Source organism: Cetorhinus maximus, chromosome 21 (genome assembly GCF_964194155.1).
Source record: "Cetorhinus maximus chromosome 21, sCetMax3.hap1.1, whole genome shotgun sequence".
NCBI classification, from domain to species: Eukaryota; Metazoa; Chordata; class Chondrichthyes; order Lamniformes; family Cetorhinidae; genus Cetorhinus; species Cetorhinus maximus.
Window position 1 is genome coordinate 95,457,294 of NC_135899.1, and position 19,057 is coordinate 95,476,350.

The following is a 19,057-nucleotide window of genomic DNA, read 5'->3' on the forward strand; positions in this document are numbered from 1 at the left end:
ATGGCCCCCTTTTCAAATGGACCTGGCCAGTCCCAGGCGTGAGATGGGTCTATTAACAACTCTTCAGGCATAATGAGTTTTGATCCTCGAGTCCCCTGGTTGTGATTATAATGTCTTTACAATTGGGTGAGAGATTCCATGATGATGAGAGGAGGATTCTTTTGTTCTTGTAACTCCTGTTGGTAGTTTCCAGAACAAAAAGCCAATCCTGTGGTCATGTGACTTGTAACAGCCATCTTTTTGGTTCGGCAGAAAGTGCATTTAAAAAAAACAGCAAAGTCTGATGCACACAGTTTTGATTTCCTTTATTTCTAAATGACATAACACTGCTCTTGCTATTTCGAGCACTCTTCATTTACCCTATGGTCTGTATATGGAATTTTTAGCATATGTCTTAGCATCCACATTTCAAAGGTCTCTATCTTCTTTCACAGATCTTTATTTAATGTCCAGGTTTCTGAGGCAGACAGGAACTTGGATAGGATGTAGCATCTTATGAGTTTATTCCTTATTACAAGCTCGAGTTTTCTTGTTGCGAACACATCCTTGATCTTCACAAAATCACTTCTGGCTCCCTCTATCCTTCTTCTAACTTTAGCATCACATCTACCATATCCTCTGTTAACGTTTGCCTATTCAGAACAAATGAATCCACTTATTCCAGTGTGACACCGCCCACTTCAATCTTCACTCGTTTCTTCTAATGTTTTCCTTCTGACGACCGTTGTTTTTGTCTTTGGTGTTCACGTTCAATCCATATTCTAAACTTCTACATTTTACTTGATTTATGATATTTTGTAGGGCATTTTCTGATTCTGAAAGTGGCGCTATTTCACCAGCGTACCAGTTTATGTTTATCCCTCCAGTTTTTACCCCTACAAGGGCATCTAATTCTCTGAATTTGTTCTGAATACAGATTGAATAAATTTTGGAGCCAGCACACAGCCTTGTCATACCCCTTGCTTCACTTGAGACATAGCGAGAAGATGGATAATCAGAGATGCTGCTACTGTCCTTTTTATTCCACGAACTATAATTTTGCTCACGAGTCTGTTGTGTGGCACTGTATCAAATGCCTTTTCGAAGTCCACGTACACCACGCCAAAAACATTGATAAAAACAAAAAACTGCGGATGCTGGAAATCCAACAAAAACAGAAATACCTGGAAAAACTCAGCAGGTCTGGCAGCATCGGCGGAGAAGAAAAAAGTTGACATTTCGAGTCCTCATGACCCTTCAACAGAACTGAGTAATATTAGGAGAGGGGTGAACAAGGCACAAGAGAGATACGGAAATCCTGTCGGAGAGAGGAGCAGTACTTCTTCAAGGCAGGCATTTCTTGAAGAGAAGTGGCAGTCAATTAAACACAGATAAAAACAAAAAACTGCGGATGCTGGAAATATTGCTTGGCAATTTGCATGCTTACTCCCCTCAGCATCCTCACATGCATCCCATCCACTCCTGGTGACTCATCAACTTTTAAGTACAGCCAGCCTTTCCAATACTTCCTCATTAATTCAAAACCATCACCAAACAACCTCCTCTTTCACCATGACTTGGGCAGCATCTTCTTCCTTGGTAAAGACTTGGAACTGGCACAGGAGGAGGTGTGTTTTTCTGAAGGACTGTTGAAAAGTCACTCACTTGATACACATCACGACTGAAACATTGTTAAATGAAATTATACTACAAGCATGCGGGGGTGGAGGTGTGTCCTTAAGCTACATGCAATCAAATCAAACTCACTTTAGGAAATGGGTTTATAATTTATTCTCCCAACTTGCAGAAAATACTCCCTATACTTCTAGAAGCAAAGGAGAGCCAATAGTAAACATCACTGACCTATTTGCCAGACTATGGAGGAAGGGGAGAGAGGACTAATTAGATAGCTTTCAAAGAGCCAACAAAGGCACCAAGGGGCAAATGACCTCTTCCTTTGTTCTAAGATTCTAAGGCTTGACAAGTCTCAACATATCAGCACTGATGACAGAGGAGTAAATGATTGAGACATTTGAAGACATGATCAACATTCTCATCCCAGGGATTCTCAAAGTATTAAACAACAATACACCTTGGATAGTTTTGACATTAGCTCTAGGAGTTCCTTCACTAACTCCAGCAACAGCTGCTCCAAGAAGATGTAATTTTTAAAAAAAGACATTCTCCAACAATGTATTTGAATTTGCCAATGAGACAGTGAACTGTTCCACCACTCCTTTTCAGATTACACTGCCAACTCCTCTGTGCTTTACAGGGGGTCAAATAGCTTTGTGCGAATAGTACTTGGTGCAGCCAACTTGCTCTTCTTAAAGGCAGTCTGCCCCTCTTAAAAGGAAACCAACATCAAGTAACATTGATGGAATTTAAAACACAGGAAATGGAACAGCAGGGTAAAGAGGGTTCTAGAGTGACAGATGCAGCACTGGAGGCATTCGGTGGTGTAGGTAGACAAGAGAAGAGGCTTCTTAGAGGAGGGACCAGGAGAACCACCAAGAAGGAAATGGGAGCAGGTGACCAGAGAAGTCAATTCCTAGATTTTAGACCCAAAGGCCTGGAAGTAGTACCAGAGATCTCATGGGGACGGTCAAGGTCAGTGAATGCATCTTCACGACATCACCTGCCCAGCACATTACCAACTTTTCATGCTGCTCAGTGCCCAGCTACACCTCCCTCGCTCACCCAGCTGGTACTCAGGACTTACACCCAATAGCCAGAAACTCACCCTCACACACCTACCAACGCTTCAACTATATAGATATGGCAGGCAGGCAGAGCTATAGAAGCACTGACATTCTGCCCTCTCCCACACAACAAAGCAGTACAAAATAGAAGGGAACAGAGCAGAATCGATTAGGGACAAGGACATCGGCATCTCCCAAGTCCTATGGAGGAGGTGGTTCTCAGCAGCTTTGGGCTGGAGGAGCAGAGCCAGTGGTATCATTCAGAATTATGGTATTTCCCTGCCTTATGCACCTTCTCCAATCTTACTGCACCCTCACCCTGCTCTCTGAGGTCAACAAGCTGCAACCATGGCCAGGGGCAATTCACTTTCCAACCCCCAAACCCTCCCTCTAAGAACATTCCCCTTCCCCCCCACAAATCCCCCCTCCCTCACTTTCTAAGATTTTGCTTTCAAACATCAAGAACCTGCTCAGCCACAACCACGCAGGAAGGAAAAGTAAAAGGAAAATTTCAGCATGAATAAAGATGCCTGGTCTCAGAATCACGGAATCTTTACAGTGCAAAAGGCAGCCCATCGAGTCTGCACTAGATCTGACACACATAACCACCAGCTCAGGCTGGCACTGCGTGCACCTGAAAGGCCAATACCGAGTTGGGAGCAGTACAGGTACAAGCAGACTGGAGCCAGTCTAGGGCAAAGGGCGGTTCATGTGCCAGCTCACTGGAGGGCAAGGTGGCAAATGGGGTCTGCTGCAGAGGACTGAGAGGAAGTCCTCAATAGGACAACATGCAGGAGAACAGTGATGGGCATGCTCACTGAAATGCTTGGTGCTCGACAGGCCGACCAGGCAGCTTCCTGTCACTGGGGAGGAATCCAGCTTCAACTCGGCACAGGGCATTGTACTGAGCGTGCCCTCTCTGCAGCCTCTAGTCCATCTCCCTTGTTGTGCTGCAGACCCAGAGGACTGCCGCTGTTGCAGTCTGTGTTGGGGCAGGTCATCAAATCCTCTGCCCTTCCTGTGAGGATACAGCAATATTCCCTGCCAAATCCCGGAACTCACCACAACACCTCCAAAAACACTCGAGGATACTTCCAGACACATTGCAATAGGGGGTTATACAAAATTACCATCTGCAATTTGGCTGCCTGTCCCTTTAAGCAACGATAGTGCTGGGCCCATCCTGCAGCCCAATACTTGCTGTTTGCAGAGTGACGTATGACTTCTTGGCCTAGGGCCACATTATCCACATTAGGTATCCTGGCAACACATCAGCCACTTGGCATTAGGACTGAGCTCCTTCACAGCCTTACAGCACATGTTGGGGGTACTCCCACACGGAATATTTCTCAGGAGAACTTGCCAGATGGCCAACACCAAATTGTGGCTGGCATTGAGCAAATACTACCGGGCCTCCACAGCACCACCTCTAGCAGCACTACAGATGTGAAATACTCACCCTTAGAATCCAACTGGGAACAATGAGAAGAAGCATTACAATAAAAATTGCTCAATTTGAAAGTGGATACAGGAAGAGAGACACCTGAGTGCACTCAGAAACAAATCTTTGAATGCAACAGGAACAGTTGAGAAGGCTGTTAAAAAAGCAAACAGGATCCTTGGCTTTATAAATAGAGGGTGGTAAACAAAAGCCAGGAAATTATACTAAACCTTAATAAAACACCGGTTAGGTCCCAGCTGGAGTATCACATCCAATTCTGAGCACCACACTTTAGAAAGGAAGTCAAAGCCTTAGCGAATGTGCAGTGGAGATTTATTGGAACGGCATCAGGGATACAGAGAAGCGGGAGGATGGGAGAGGGTATTTAGAGGTGATGGGGCCCACACCTGCTGGCTGCAGAGCCGCTGAGAGCCCTGCATCACTTCCTTTGCTGAATACCTGCTGAATTAGGCACTTATGTGGCCAGTGGCAGGCTGTCTCCAGGATCAAGGGCCCTGGGGGCAGAAATCCCAAACACCCCCACCCACCCCTCGAGTTGGCAGCTACAGGCCACAACCGTCATTGCAGGCAGTACCACCAGAAAAACGCTGGTAGCTCCCGGCAATCCACCCAGGAAGAGACCGAGCATCAGAGAGGGACCTAGGCCAAAGGTGAGTGATGGCAGGGTGGGGGCCATGGGGTAGGGATGTTAGCAACAAGGGTAGGGGGTGGCTCTCACTGTGCACCCCTTCCCAATACCAGGTCTTTTGATCAGGCACTGAGTGCCATTGAACGAAGGAGAAGGCCCCGCCGCACCCCCCCCGCCAAAAAAATATTGCCCACTTTTGGGTGATGGGGCAGGAAGGCCATCCACAGACCTCTCTCTCAGGGCTAATCGGGGCAGGGCCAGAAAGGTGGCAGGGTCCCCACCCGATTAATGCCCCCCCCAACTGCCAAACCCACATTAGGGGAGGGCATTAAATTCCATCCTGGGATTGTTCTCCTTAGAACAAAGGAGGAGAGGGGAGCTTTAATAGAGATGTTAAAGATAGTGAACAATTTATATAGTACCTTTCATGTCATAAACCATCCCGAGACACTTCACAGGAGCATTATAAAGCAAAATGTTATCACCTTACATGGCTCAGTATTATTAGGTCAAACAGCCAGATGCTTGGAGGTAGAGGGGCAGAGGGGTTTAAGGAGGGAATTCCAGAGCTTAGGGCCCAGGCAGTTAAGGCATGGCCACCAATGGTGGAATGATAGAAATCATGGAAGGTCAACATCCAGAATTAGAAAGCACAGAGATTTCGGAACAGATATTTTGGAGAGTTGTGGAGCTGGAGGAGATTACAGAGACAAGGGGGAATTGAGGCCATGGGCAGAATTGGAAACAAAGATGAGAGTTTTAAAATCAAGATGTTGTTTAACCAGGAGCTCATGTAGGTCAGTGAGCATATGGGTGATAGATGGAATTGGTGTAAATTAGGTTGCAGACAGCAGAGTTTTGGATGAGCTGAATTGGAGTCAATGAAGGGTCTTGATAAGGATAAAGAAGGTGAAACTGTTTCCAGTGGCAGAAAGGCTGCTCATCAAAAGTCATGGATTCAAGATAATTAATTAAGGGACAAGAGATGAGAGTTAGTACGATCTGGCACGCGCTGACTGAAAGGGTGGTGGAAACAGATTCAAGAAGTGAAGAATGCACTCAGAAGAGTGCATATCTCCACCACACTGTGTTAACTCAACATTATTATAACTACGCAGTTCTTCCTTGAGGCTTTTCTCTACCTGGTTGATGCTGTATAATCACAAAGCTGAAGAAAGAAATCTTTTTATTAAGAGCTTCTATCTAACTGAGGCGGCTTCAGGCTAATCGACATCCAACAATCTGCTCTGAACTACAGCTCCTCACACCCCGCTTCCTGTAAAGACTCCATCCCATTCTCTCAGTTCCTTCGCCTCCGTCGCATCTGTTCTGATGACGCTACCTTCAAAAACAGCTCCTCTGACATGTCCTCCTTCTTCCTTAACCGAGGTTTTCCATCCACGGTCGTTGACAGGGCCCTCAACCGTGTCCGGCCCATATACCGCGCATCCTCCCTCACGCCTTCTCCTCCTTCCCAGAAACATGATAGGGTCCCCCTTGTCCTCACTTATCACCCCACCAGCCTCCGCATTCAAAGGATCATCCTCCGCCATTTCCGCCAACTCCAGCATGATGCCACCACCAAACACAACTTCCCTTCACCCCCCTTGACGGCATTCCGTAGGGATCGTTCCCTCCGGGACACCCTGGTCCACTCCTCCATCACCCCCTACTCCTCAACCCCCACTTATGGCACCTCCCCATGCCCACGCAGAAGATGCAACACCTGCCCCTTCACTTCCTCTCTCCTCACCGTCCAAGGGCCCAAACACTCCTTTCAAGTGAAGCAGCATTTCACTTGCATTTCCCCTAACTTAGTCTACTGCATTCGTTGCTCCCAATGCGGTCTCCTCTACATTGGAGAGACCAAACGCAAACTGGGCGACCGTTTTGCGGAACACCTGCGGTCTGTCCGCAAGAAAGACCCAAACCTCCCTGTCGCTTGCCATTTTAACACTCCACCCTGTTCTCTTGCCCACATGTCTGTCCTTGGCTTGCTGCATTGTTCCAGTGAAGCCCAACGCAAACTGGAGGAACAGCACCTCATCTTCCGACTAGGCACTTTACAGCCTTCTGGGCTGAATATTGAATTCAACAACTTTAGATCTTAAACTCCCCCTCCCCCCATCCCCACCCCGTTTCTTTTCCCCCCCCACCCGCCTTTTTTTTCAATAATTTATATAGATTCTTCTTTCCCCACCTATTTCCATTATTTTTAAATCTAAAACTAAAACCTTTAGTCTTTCCACCCCACCCCCACTAGAGCTGTACTTTGAATATCCTGTATTCCATTCTTAATTAGCACTTTTCTCAGACAAAGACCACCACCTTCAACACCTCTTTGACCCTTTTGTCTCTGACATCTTTTGATTATCTGCTCACACCACACCCTCAATGTGTCTCTTCCCCCCCACCCACCTTAAACCAATTTATATTTCTCCCTTGTTGAAACTATGCTTCAGTTCTGCTGAAGGGCCATGAGGGCTCGAAACGTTGACTGATTTCTTCTCCGCCGATGCTGCCAGACTTGCTGAGTTTTTCCAGGTAATTCTGTTTTTATTTTGTTTTGGATTTCCAGCATCCGCAGTAGCTTTTAGTTTTTTGTTTTAATCTGCTCTGAAAACTCTGCTGACATTTTGACAGCTGTGACAAATTACACCACAGCAGCTGAGACTATCCTCAACATTCTAAAACAATCAACAACATTCTAAATAAAACAACCCAATCTACTTTAAAAAGAAAGTTCGCGCCCTATTTCCCATTTTTAATGCATCCTTTTAAAAAATTCCAGGATCTGGATCTTTACCAAAAACTGATCAGTTCTTCTCTGGACCACACCCCATCTGTGTACGAAGTTTCACTGAAATCCACCCATTAGTTTTTGAGGTATATTGTTTAAAACAGATGAACAAACTAACCTTCAGCAGTGGAGATAATTTAGACTTTCAATCAGGAATTTCATAAATACTTAAAAGGAAAAGAAATGCAGGATTCAAGGGCAGGGACTGAGACTCAGTTTCAAAGAACTAGAACAGGTACAATGAGCCAAAGAGCCTCCTTCTGTCTGTATGATCATAATAATAACGTCCAGATTATTAGCAGAACACTAATCAGCCAATAAGAATGGCCCAGTCAAGAGAAATTCCAATCTTTTGCTAGCTCCCAAATTCTGCTATTCTGTTCAATGTTAGAATGAGGTACTAATTTAAATTTCAAAACTATCAGTTGACTGTATTTACATGGATTGAATCTTCAAAGTTTCCTCTGGCAGATGGCTGCTTCCAGGGTTTTTATCAAGGCTACAGGGAGTACAAGAGAACAATTCCAGCTGATGAGTCTGGACAGCTTCCCTCAACCTTGGTGTCGATGTATAACTCGCCACAGTTCATGCGAGACAAAATCCAGGAACCTATCACACCATGTTGAAGCAGATTAACGCCTGGATATGCTACACTACCAACCCCAAATCAAATCAAAAGGAATATACTGCTGGAAATCTGAAATAAAAACAGAAAGTGTTGGAAATATGCTTTGAGACCAAGGAAAACTTTTGCAACTAAAAGCTCCTCATCAGGAAGTCCCTTTTCCAAAGGTTCATAATTGATGCCAAAGTGACAATATTCATGCTTTAAAAGAATCCTGTACAAGCAGAAAATCCAGTTGGCTTGTAACTGTTCACTGCTGATGGCTATGTCAGAGACTATTTTCATGTTGTATAAACAACCTACAAAAACATCAGAAGCTTTCATCATCTAGAAAATGATTCATCAGTAAAGCCAAGTCAAAGGCAAAAAGTTCATAATCATCTCAGTTCAGGACAACTGATCATCAGTTCCAAGCAGAAGAGCTGCTCTTAAACCCTGTCATGAAGGAAGCATTTCTATCAATGCACACTCTGAAATACAAGGGCTGATTCTTTACTCAAAGGGTTGGAATTCTCTACCCCAGAGGGTTGTGGATGCTCCATTCTTGAATATATTTAAGGCTGGGACGGACAGATTTTTGGTCTCTCAGGGAATTAAGGGATATGGGGAGTGGGCAGACAAAAGGGAGTTGAGGCAGACCATGGTATTACTGAACGGCGGAGCAGGTTCGAGGGCCATATGGTCTACGCCTGCTCCCAATCCTTGTGTAATATGTACTTCAGAATAACAGTCAATACTGGCAGGGAAGGTTCGGCATTTACAACACATAGACAAGCAGAATAACCTTAAAGGAGCACACACCACAAACAGGAAATATTGACACCAAATAGTGTTTATCTTCAATGCCCTCATGGGAATAGAAGGTCATTAGAAAGAAAATTGTTCATATTCAAGCACTCCTGCAAATGACTCGTCTGAAATTCCCTAATCGTTAGTTTATTGAGAGAGCATTTTGACTTCTCACCTGTACAAGTGCAGGCAGGTTGCCCCGGTATCCTCTGTCAGAAACAAAGCTACCTTTCACTCCAACCTGGCTACGTACAACCTAGCTCCAGACTCCCAAGGGACAGTCAAACATCTTGTTAAACACACTAACATCTTTCTCTTAAATATGGGTCTCTGATCTAATTAGCTGTTGAATGGTGAGCACTGTCAGCAGACAAATCATTACCAATTACAATCCCAGCAACTGGGGAGAAACCGAAATCTACCCCCCTCCCTGGGAGAACAGGAGTGACCTTGAATAATAGCGCACTTCAAAACCAAACAAAACCTGTCTTGCCACTTAAAAAAAATCCTGGATTTTCTTGCTACAGTACAAGCAGGTACTGTTACAAGTAATGGCCACACATAGGACACTGCCCAAATCAAAGAGAGCAGCTTTCTCTCCTGGTCATTAATGCCAACCCCCTCTAGTTAGTTTCAAAAGCAGCTAGTCCATAGCAGGACAACAACAATAACTACATTTTAACTGTAGTAACACAGGTTACCGTATAGCTCCCAGCAGAACAAACCAGCAACAGTGCGTACAGAGATACACACAGTAAAAGTCCCATTGAGTCTTTCCATCTGAACGTTTGTTTACTTTAACACAATCTGAGACGTACCTTTTTTCTTCTTGTCAGGCCGCCCAATAGCAAAGTGCCACAAAGGTCTGCTCTTTGCAGCCTGTACCTTCTTGGTATGGTGAGTATTTCCCATCCTGTGTGTGCTTGTACCGAGAGCTCCACACTCTCTCCTTCATTGCTGCAGAATGGGTAACACCTGGCAAAGGGCCAAAAACTAAATGCAGCTGCAGCACTGACACAGAGCTGACATCAATCAGACTCAATGTGGCCAATAGGAAGCTTAGAGGGAGGGGATTACCAGAATCTGTTATACAGCCTGCCTTCTATTGGTCTGATGCAATTCTTACTTACTTCTCACCCCTACATTTCTTCCTGCCAGTTTCTGCCTTCCTTTAACTCCATACATCTTCCTCCATCCTATTTTCTTCCTCATTCATATCTCACATTCAGTTTTGAAATTCTCTACCTTCCTTTTTCCTCAACCTCATTCCCTCAGGGTCGGGATATCCACTCCTAGGTCCTTCATCCCAAAGAAAGCCTACATAAGCCACTCAAATGCCTGAGAGACACTTAATTCAGCAGGCCTTCCCCAAAGCAGGTGACACAGCCAAGACCCTCATACGGGCCACAATGCTTTTTTGTATAGCGGCTTGATACAACTGAGTGGCTCGACCATCTCAGAGGTCAGTTCAGACTCAACCACATTGCTGTGGGTCTGGATTCACACTTAGGCCAGACTGGGCAAAGATAGCAGATTTCCTTCCCTAAAGGACATCAGTGAACCAGATGGGCTTCAATGACAATCCAGTAGTTTCATGGTCATTATTAATGAGACTAGAATTTATTCCATATTAATTAATTGAATTTAAATTCCTCGAGCTGCTTTATCTCCATCCAGAGCATTAATCTACACCTCTGGATGACTAACATTGCCACCATGCTATGAGGATGGACCACCCGGCATCGACCAAGGCACCAGAAAAAACAACAGCAAACTCAGCCCTGTCGACCCTGCAAAGCCCACCTTACTAACAACTGGGGGCAAGTGCCAAAATTGGGAGAGCTGTATCACAGACTAGTCAGGCAACAGCCTGTTGTTGAGACGACACAGTCACTGTGGAGATGACGGGTATTGAGGATAGCCTCCACTGCATTGTGTGGCACTACCACCGTACTAAATGGGATAGATTTCGAACAGATCTAGCAACTTAAGACTGGGCATCCATGAGGCGCTGTGGGCCATCAGCAGCAGCGGAATTGTTCTTGAACACAACCTGTAAACTCATGGCCCAGCATATGCCCCACTCTACCATTACCATCAAGCCAAGGAATCAACCCTGGTTAAATGAAGAATGTAGGAGGGCATACCAGGAGCAGCACCAGACACACCTAAAAATGAGGTGTCAACCTGGTGAAGCTATAACACAGGACTACTTGCTTGCCAAACAGCATAAGCAGCAAGTGACAGACAGGGCTAAGCGATCCCACAACCAATGGATCAGATCTAGGCTCTGCAGTCCTGCCACATCCAGTGTGAATGGTGGTGGACAATTAAACAACTCACTGGAGGAGGAGGCTCCACAAATATCCTCATCGTCAATGATGGAGGTGCCCAGCACATCAGTGAAAGAGATAAGGCTGAAGCATTTGCTACAATCTTCAGCCAGAAGTGCCGAGTGGATGATCCATCTTGGCCTCCTCCGGAGGTCCCCAGCATCACAGATGCCAATCTTCAGCCAATTCGATTCATTCAATATATCAAGAAATGGCTGAAGGCACTGGATACTGCAAAGGCCTGATAAAATTCCGGCAATAGTACTGAAGACTTGCGCTCCAGAACATGCAGCACCCCTAGCGAAGCTGTTCCAGTACAGCTACAACACTGGCATCTACCCGGCTATGTGGAAAATTGCTCAGGTATGTCCTGTACACAAAAAGCAAGATAAATCTAACCCAGCCAATTACCCCCCATCAGTCTACTCTCCATCATCAGTAAAGTATTGGAAGGGGTCATCAACAGTGCTGTCAAGCGGCAGTTGCTTAGCAATAACCTTCTCACTGACTCCCAGTTTGGGTTCCACCAGGGCCACTCAGCTCCTGACCTCATTACAGCCTTGGTTCAAACATGGACAAAAGAGCTGAACTCCAGAGGTGAGGTGAGAGTGACTGCCCTTGGCATCAAGGCAGCATTTGACTGAGTGTGGGATCAAGGAGCCCTAGCAAAACTGGAATCAATGGGAATCAGGGGGAAAACTCTCTGCTGGTTGGAGTCATACCTAGCACAAAGGAAGATGGTTGTGGCTGTTGAAGGTCAGTCATCTCAGCTCCAGGACATCACTGCAGGAGTTGCTCAGGATAGTGTCCTCGGCCCAACCATCTTCAGCTGCTTCATCAATCACCTTCCTTCCATCGTAAAGTCAGAAGTGGGGATGTTCGCTGATGATTGCACAATGTTCAGCACCATTCACGACTCCTCAGATACTGAAGCAGTCCATGTCCAAATGCAGCAAGACCTGGACAATATCCAGGCTTGGGCTGACAAGTGGCAAGTAACATTCATGCCACACAAGTGTCAGGCAATGACCATCTCCAACAAGAGAGAATCTAACCATCGCCCCTCGATGTTCAATGGCATTACCATCACTGAATCACCCACTATCAACATCCTGGAGGTTGCCATTGGCCAGAAACTGAACTGGACTAGCCATATAAATACTGTGGCTACAAGAGCAGGTCAAAGGCTAGGAAACCTGTGACAAGTAACTCACCTCCTGACTCCCCAAAGCCTGTCCATCATCTACAAGGCACAAGTCAGGACTGTGATGTAATACTCCCCACTTGCCTGGATGAATGCAGCTCCCACAACACCCAAGAAGCTTGACGCCATCCAGGACAAAGCAGTCTGCCTGATTGGCACCCCATCCACACACATTCACTCCCTCTACCACCGACGCACAGTAGCAGCAGTGTGTACCATCTACAAGATGCACTGCAGGAATTCACCAAGGCTCCTTAGGCAGCACCTTCCAAACCCACAACCACTACATCTAGAAGGACAAGGACAGCAGATAGATGGGAACACCACCACCTGGAAGTTCCCCTCCAAGTCACTCACCATCCTGACTTGGAAATATATCACCGTTCCTTCGCTGTCGCTGGGTTAAAATCCCTCCCTAACAGCACTGTGGGTGTACCTACACCACATGGACTGCAGTGGTTCAAAAAGGCAGCTCACCACCACCTTCTCAAGGGCAATTAGGGATGGGCAATAAATGCTGACCCAGCCAGTGTCGCCCACATCCTATGACTGAATTTTTAAAAATGAGGAGGAAGGAGAGAGGAAGGGGAAGAGGGGGATGAAAGAGAGGGAGGGAAAAAGGGGAAGAGAAGGATGAGGGTGGAGTATAGAGGAGGAGGGAGTTGGGGGAGAGGAAGGGTCAAGGCAAGAAAGGCCTGAGCATTTCTCCTGGCTCGTCCAGCGAATGAAATCTCTTAATTAACTTGGCCCCTCCTGGCTGCTCTGCAGTGTCCCTCCAGGTTTCTCTGGTGGCTTTCACGCTGGGCGGGCTTCCCTGTAACCTCCTAAAAATCACACTGCAGCACCGATGAGATCATTAGGTCACGGCCTTTAAATTTAAATTAGGCCCTCGCTGACCTGGAGCCTCGGACTGCTTCATAGTTGCTGATGATAAGATGGCCGGGTAGGGACAGGACAGCCTCAGGCTGGTTATTGCTCAGTCTTAAACACCGTCGCAGATCCCATTCTGACTGGGGGAAGGGACTCAAACCTACCCTTCTGGGCTGGTGACTAGAGGAAAATCAGCCAGGCTTCCTTCTGCTGGTCATTTCCCAGTGACAGTTATTGGAAAATTAGATTTACCAATCAGGACAAGAAGGATCATATTTGTCTAAAATGCCCTCCACAGTCAAATAGCATTTTACACTTGAACAGGAAGAATGCAACTTGGAGCTGTGCATCAGGAGAGGAGAACTTGGGGGAAACAAATAAAAGATTTGAATGAATTAATTTCTACCCGGAATGTGGATATTCCTACTGGTTAATAATAATCTGCAGGTATGTTGCTTTGGTAACATATTTCAAAATTAATCATGAGATAATCCAATAGTTTCGATGTTTCCTCGAGTTCTACAGATCGGTCACAAAAAATGTACAATGTGTCACTTTAATGTGCCATAGATCTTCCTGTGTAAAATTCCCCATCACATTGGGAATTTTAAGACTAACAGAATCAAGTGGTTCAGAAGGTCACAGATTTGTAATTTAACCCCCTGTCACCAATATTCCTTCCAAAGTCTGTTTCAATTTTTAAAGGAAAACTCAATCGCATCCACCAAGTGCCATTCCTGGTAACACAAACCTTCTGCTGCTGAAAACCGGATATCATGTGATAAACAGAAAGACATGACAAGGTTGCTTACTGCAGAAAATTACAGGGTTTGCTCCGATGAGTTTTCATTTTATCGTTATAATTATGCAGATGGTTCTCACTCTCACTTGTTTTCTCTAGGTTGTTTGTTTCCCTTCCCCTGTTTCCATAACTAAGCAACAGGAACAGCAAAAAACAAAAGCGAAACACATCAGTCATATCTGATTAATTATATTAGAAAAGATGTGAAGAAGTAATTGCCTACAATGTGATTCATTTGTACCTATATTCTTCACAGCATTGCCATGCTGATTAACCCTGGCAAATCTTACAGTCGTTTGGTAGCACAGAACTTGAGCATTGCTGAAAAAAGACATTCTGTTGAAGCTTTTCATCTTGCACACATCAGGACAATTCGCAAGAATACCAATGTCAGGGTAAACAACAACTCAGGGTAAACAACAACTTTATACTGTATGGGAAGAGAGTGCTGATTGGTTGGCAAGTGGACTGTGATTGGTAAAGGCATTGCCATGGAGAACAGTGACTGACATTCACTATGCCAAGCATTGTTTGAAATTTAAACCAGGCAGCTTGACTCTGATTGGTCAAGGCATTGCCCTGAGGAATGAATCAGCAAATGGCTATCACTTATTTTGTTTGGCTGAAACAGGCACAATGTGTGCACATGTTCCTTCTGTCTGCAAAGAACAGGGCCTTGTGCATTAATATATGTAGCTTCCAGTACATGCAAATGTTCCACACTACAAGCCCAACTGACGATCTTAGTTTGGTTGCCCAACTGGATCCTCCCCCTCCCACTGTAAGGTCTTCACCAGCCCCGAGCAGATGTCCCAAACCCTGGTACCGGGCAGGCAACTTTGCTGCAGAGAACAGTATCAATCCCCCTCAATATATTGTCCCCTACTACCGCTACGTTCCTGTTAACTCCCCCTACTTTAACGGCTTCCTATACTATCGTTCCATGGTCAGCCTGTTCATTCACTTTGTAGACCTCGCTTTCATCCACATATGTTACGAGCACCTCGAACCTGTTTGACAATTGCAAAGTTTGAGGCTCCTCCACTACTGTCTGCTCGGTCCCATTACCTGTCTCACTCACAGTCACATCCTCCTGTCCCTCACTGCTGACCAAAACAGACAACCCTAATCTAAGGAGTGTGACCATCTTCTGGAACAAAGTGTCCAGGTATTTCTTCCCCTCCCTTAAGTTGCGCAGTATCTGCACTTCAGCTTCCAGACCAATAATCCCGATCCGGAATTCCTCGAGCTCCTTACACTTTCTGCAAATGTGTTTGTCCTGGATCATCTTGGCATCCAAAAGCTCCCACATTCCACAGCTGCAGCATAACGCCTATCATAGAGTCATAGAGTTTTACAACGCTCAAAGAGGCCCTTCGGTCCATCCTGTCCATGCCGGTCATCAAGCCCCTATCTACTCTAATCCCATTTCCCAGCACTCGGCCCGTAGCCTTGTATGCTATGGCATTTCAAGTGTTCATTGAAATACTTATTAAATGTTGTGAAGGTTCCTGCCTCTACCACCCTTTCAGGCAGTGAGTTCCAGATGACCTCCACCCTCTGGATGAAAAAATTTTCCTCAAATCCCCTCTAAACCTCCTGCCCCTCACCTTAAACCTATGCCTCCTGGTTAGTGAACCCTCCACTAAGGGGAAAAGTTTCTTCCTATCTATGCCCTTCATAATTTTGTACACCCCAATCAGGTCTCCCCTCAGCCTTCTCTACTTTAAGGAAAACAACCCCAACCTATCTAGTCTGTCTTCATAGCTGAAACGCTCCAGCCCAGACAATATCCTGGCGAATCTCCTCTGCACCCTCTCCAGTGCAATCACATCCTTCCTATAATGTGGCAGCCAGAACTGAGCATAGTGCTCCAGATGTGGCCTAACTAACGCTTTATACAATTATTCCATCATAATCTCGCTGCTCTTGTATTCAATGTCTTGACTAATAAAGGCAAGTATCCCATATGCCTTCTTAACCACCTTATCTACCTGTCCTGCTGCCTTCAAGGGTCTATAGACATACACACCAATGTCCCTCTGATCCTCTGTACTTCCTAGGGTCCTACCATTCATCGAGTACTCCCTTGCCTTGTTAGTCCTCTCAAAGTGCATTACCTCACACTTTTAAGGATTAAATTCCATTTGCCACTGCTCTGCCCATCTTACCAGCCCATTTATATCGTCCTGTAGTCTAAGGCTTTCCTCCTTGCTATTTACCCCACCACCAATTTTCATGTCATCTGCGAACCTACTGATCATACCTCCTAATTTCATGTCTTGATCATTAATGTACACTACAAACAGCAAGGGACCCAGCACCGAACCCTACGGTTTGCCACTAGACACAGGCTTCCAGTCACAAAAACAACCTTCAACCATCACCCTCTGCCTCCTGCCACTAAGCCGATTTTAAATCCAATTTGCCAAATTGCACTGGATCCCATGGGCTCTTACCTTCTTGACCAGCGCCCCTTGCGAAACATTGTCAAAAGCCTTACTGAAGTCCATGTAGACTACATCAACTACACTACCCTCATCTACAAACCTAGCCACCTCCTCGAAAAATTCAATCAAATTTATTAGACATGATCTCTCCCCGACAAAGCTATGCTGACTATCCCTGATTAATCCCTGCCTCTCCAAGTGGAGATTAATTCTGTCCCTTGGAATTTTTTCCAAAAGTTTCCCTACCACTGATGTTAGGCTCACTGGCCTATAGTTCCCTGGTTTATTCCTACCACTCTTCTTGAATAATGGTACCACATTCGCAGTCCTCCAGTCCTCTGGCATCTCTCCTGTGGCCAGAGAGGATTTGAAAATTAGTGTCAGAGCCCCTGCAATCTCCTCCCTTGCCTCCCACAGCAGCCTGGGATACATCTCATCTGTGCCTGAGGGTTTATCCACTTTTAAGCCATCTAAAATCACTAATACCCCCTCCCTCTCAATGTTAATTTGTTCAAGTGTATCACAGTCCCCCTCTCAGATCGCTATACCTATACCATCCTTCTCCAAAGCGAATATAGGTGCAAAGTAAACCCTCACCTTTGTCATCTGGCTCCTAACACAGATTGCCACTTTGGGCCCTAATGGGCCATAAGACGACCATAAGATATAGGAGCAGAAGTAGGCCATTCGGCCCATTGAGTCAGCTCTGCCACTCAATGAGATCATGGCTGATCTGATAATCCTCAAATCCACTTTCCTGCCTTTTCCCCATAACCCTTGATTCCCTTACTGATTAAAAATCTGTCTATCTCAGCCTTGAATATACTTAACGACCCAGCCTCTACAGCCCTCTGTGGTAAAGAGTTCCACAGATTCACTACCCTCTGAGAGAAGAAATTCCTCCTCATCTCTATCTTAAATGGGTGACCCCTTACTCTGAGATTATGCCCTCTGGTCCTAGACTCTCCCACAAGGAGAAACAACCTCTCAGCATCTACCCTGTCAAGCCCCCTAAGAATCATATTTGTTTCAATAACGTTGCCTCTCATTCTTCTAAACTCCAATGATTACAGGCCCAACCTACTCAACCTCTCCTCATAAGAAAATCCCTCCATACCCAGGATCAACCTAGTGAACCTTCTCTGGACTGCCTCCAATGCCAGTATATCTTTCCTTAGATAAGGGGACCAAAACTCTTCACAGTATTCTAGGTGTGGTTTAATTAGTGCCTTGTATAGTTTTAGCAAGACTTCCCTATTTTTACACTCCATTCCCTTTGAAATAAAGGCCAACATTCCATTTGCCTTCCCTATAACCTGCTGAAATTGTATGCTAGCTTTTTGTGATTTATGCATGAGGACCCCCAAATCCCTCTGTGCTGCAGCTTTCTGCAGTCTTTCTCCATTTAAATAATATTCAGCTCCTCTATTCTTCCTGCCAAAGTGCATAACCACACATTTTCCCACATTATATTCCATCTGCCAAGTTTTTGCCCACTCACTTAACCTGTTTATATCCCTCTGTAGACTCTTTGTGTCATCCTCACCACCTGCCTTCCCACCTATTTTTGTGTCATTGGCAAACTTGGCGATGGTACATTCACTTCCCTCATCCAAGTCATTAAAATATATTGTAAAAAACTGGGGCTCCAGCACTAACCCCTGACGTATTCCACTAGTTACAGGTTGCCACCCTGAAAATTCCCCCGTTATCCCAACTTTCTGTCTTCTATTAGTTAGCCAATCCTCTATCCATGCTAATATACTACCCCCAACACCATAGGCTCTTCTCTTATTAAATAACCTTATGTGTGGTACCTTGTCGAACCCCTTTGGAAATCCAAATATATTACATCTATTGGTTTCCCTTTATCTATCCTGCTTGTTACCTCCTCAGAGAACTCTAATAAATTTGTCAGGCATGAACATAACAATAAGAACATAAGAACTAGGAGCAGGAGTAGGAAATTCAGCCCCTCGAGCCTGCCCCGCCATTCAATAGTGTGTAAAAAAGATTAAAGGGGCCGCACGCTTACACAAGTTGCTTGCATACCACAAGTAAAATTAGAGGGTGTATTGCTTCCAATCTCACTTCTGCTTCAGCCCATGGAACAAACTCTTCCGCAAGTCACTTACAATAGAACTCACAATCTCCCATCTGTCTCACCTTTGACCCTTTGTTCTCCACAATAATCTGCAGCGAGCAATCTGCTCAGTCACACCTTCACCTTTAATGTCCTCAACCCCAGTAAAGCAAGAGATTGTGACATGTGTAACATTCCTCCACATTCCTCTCAATTTGACTGTAACATTTTCGGACAATTGACCACACCATGATCCTGCAATCACTAGTAGGACTGTTTCTGCCTGATTCCATTTGTTACTAACCAGTCCTAGCCTGAAAATCGCCTGAA

General features: G+C 45.3%; 1 protein-coding gene across 2 annotated transcripts in view; it reads right to left on the bottom strand.

Moving 5' to 3' along the window:
• Positions 1-19,057, bottom strand: part of LOC144696155 (uncharacterized) — a 220,931-nt gene that overhangs the window by 124,869 nt on the left and 77,005 nt on the right. Inside the window, exon 1 of one of the 2 annotated variants that reach the window (XM_078567510.1) lies at positions 9,804-9,951. The exons of the other annotated variant lie outside the window; for it this stretch is intronic. Within the exon in view, the coding sequence (XP_078423636.1) occupies positions 9,804-9,897 (94 nt within the window). The 5' untranslated portion in view covers positions 9,898-9,951. Of the gene's footprint in view, positions 1-9,803; positions 9,952-19,057 lie in introns of those variants that run through there. 2 annotated transcript variants of the gene reach the window in all.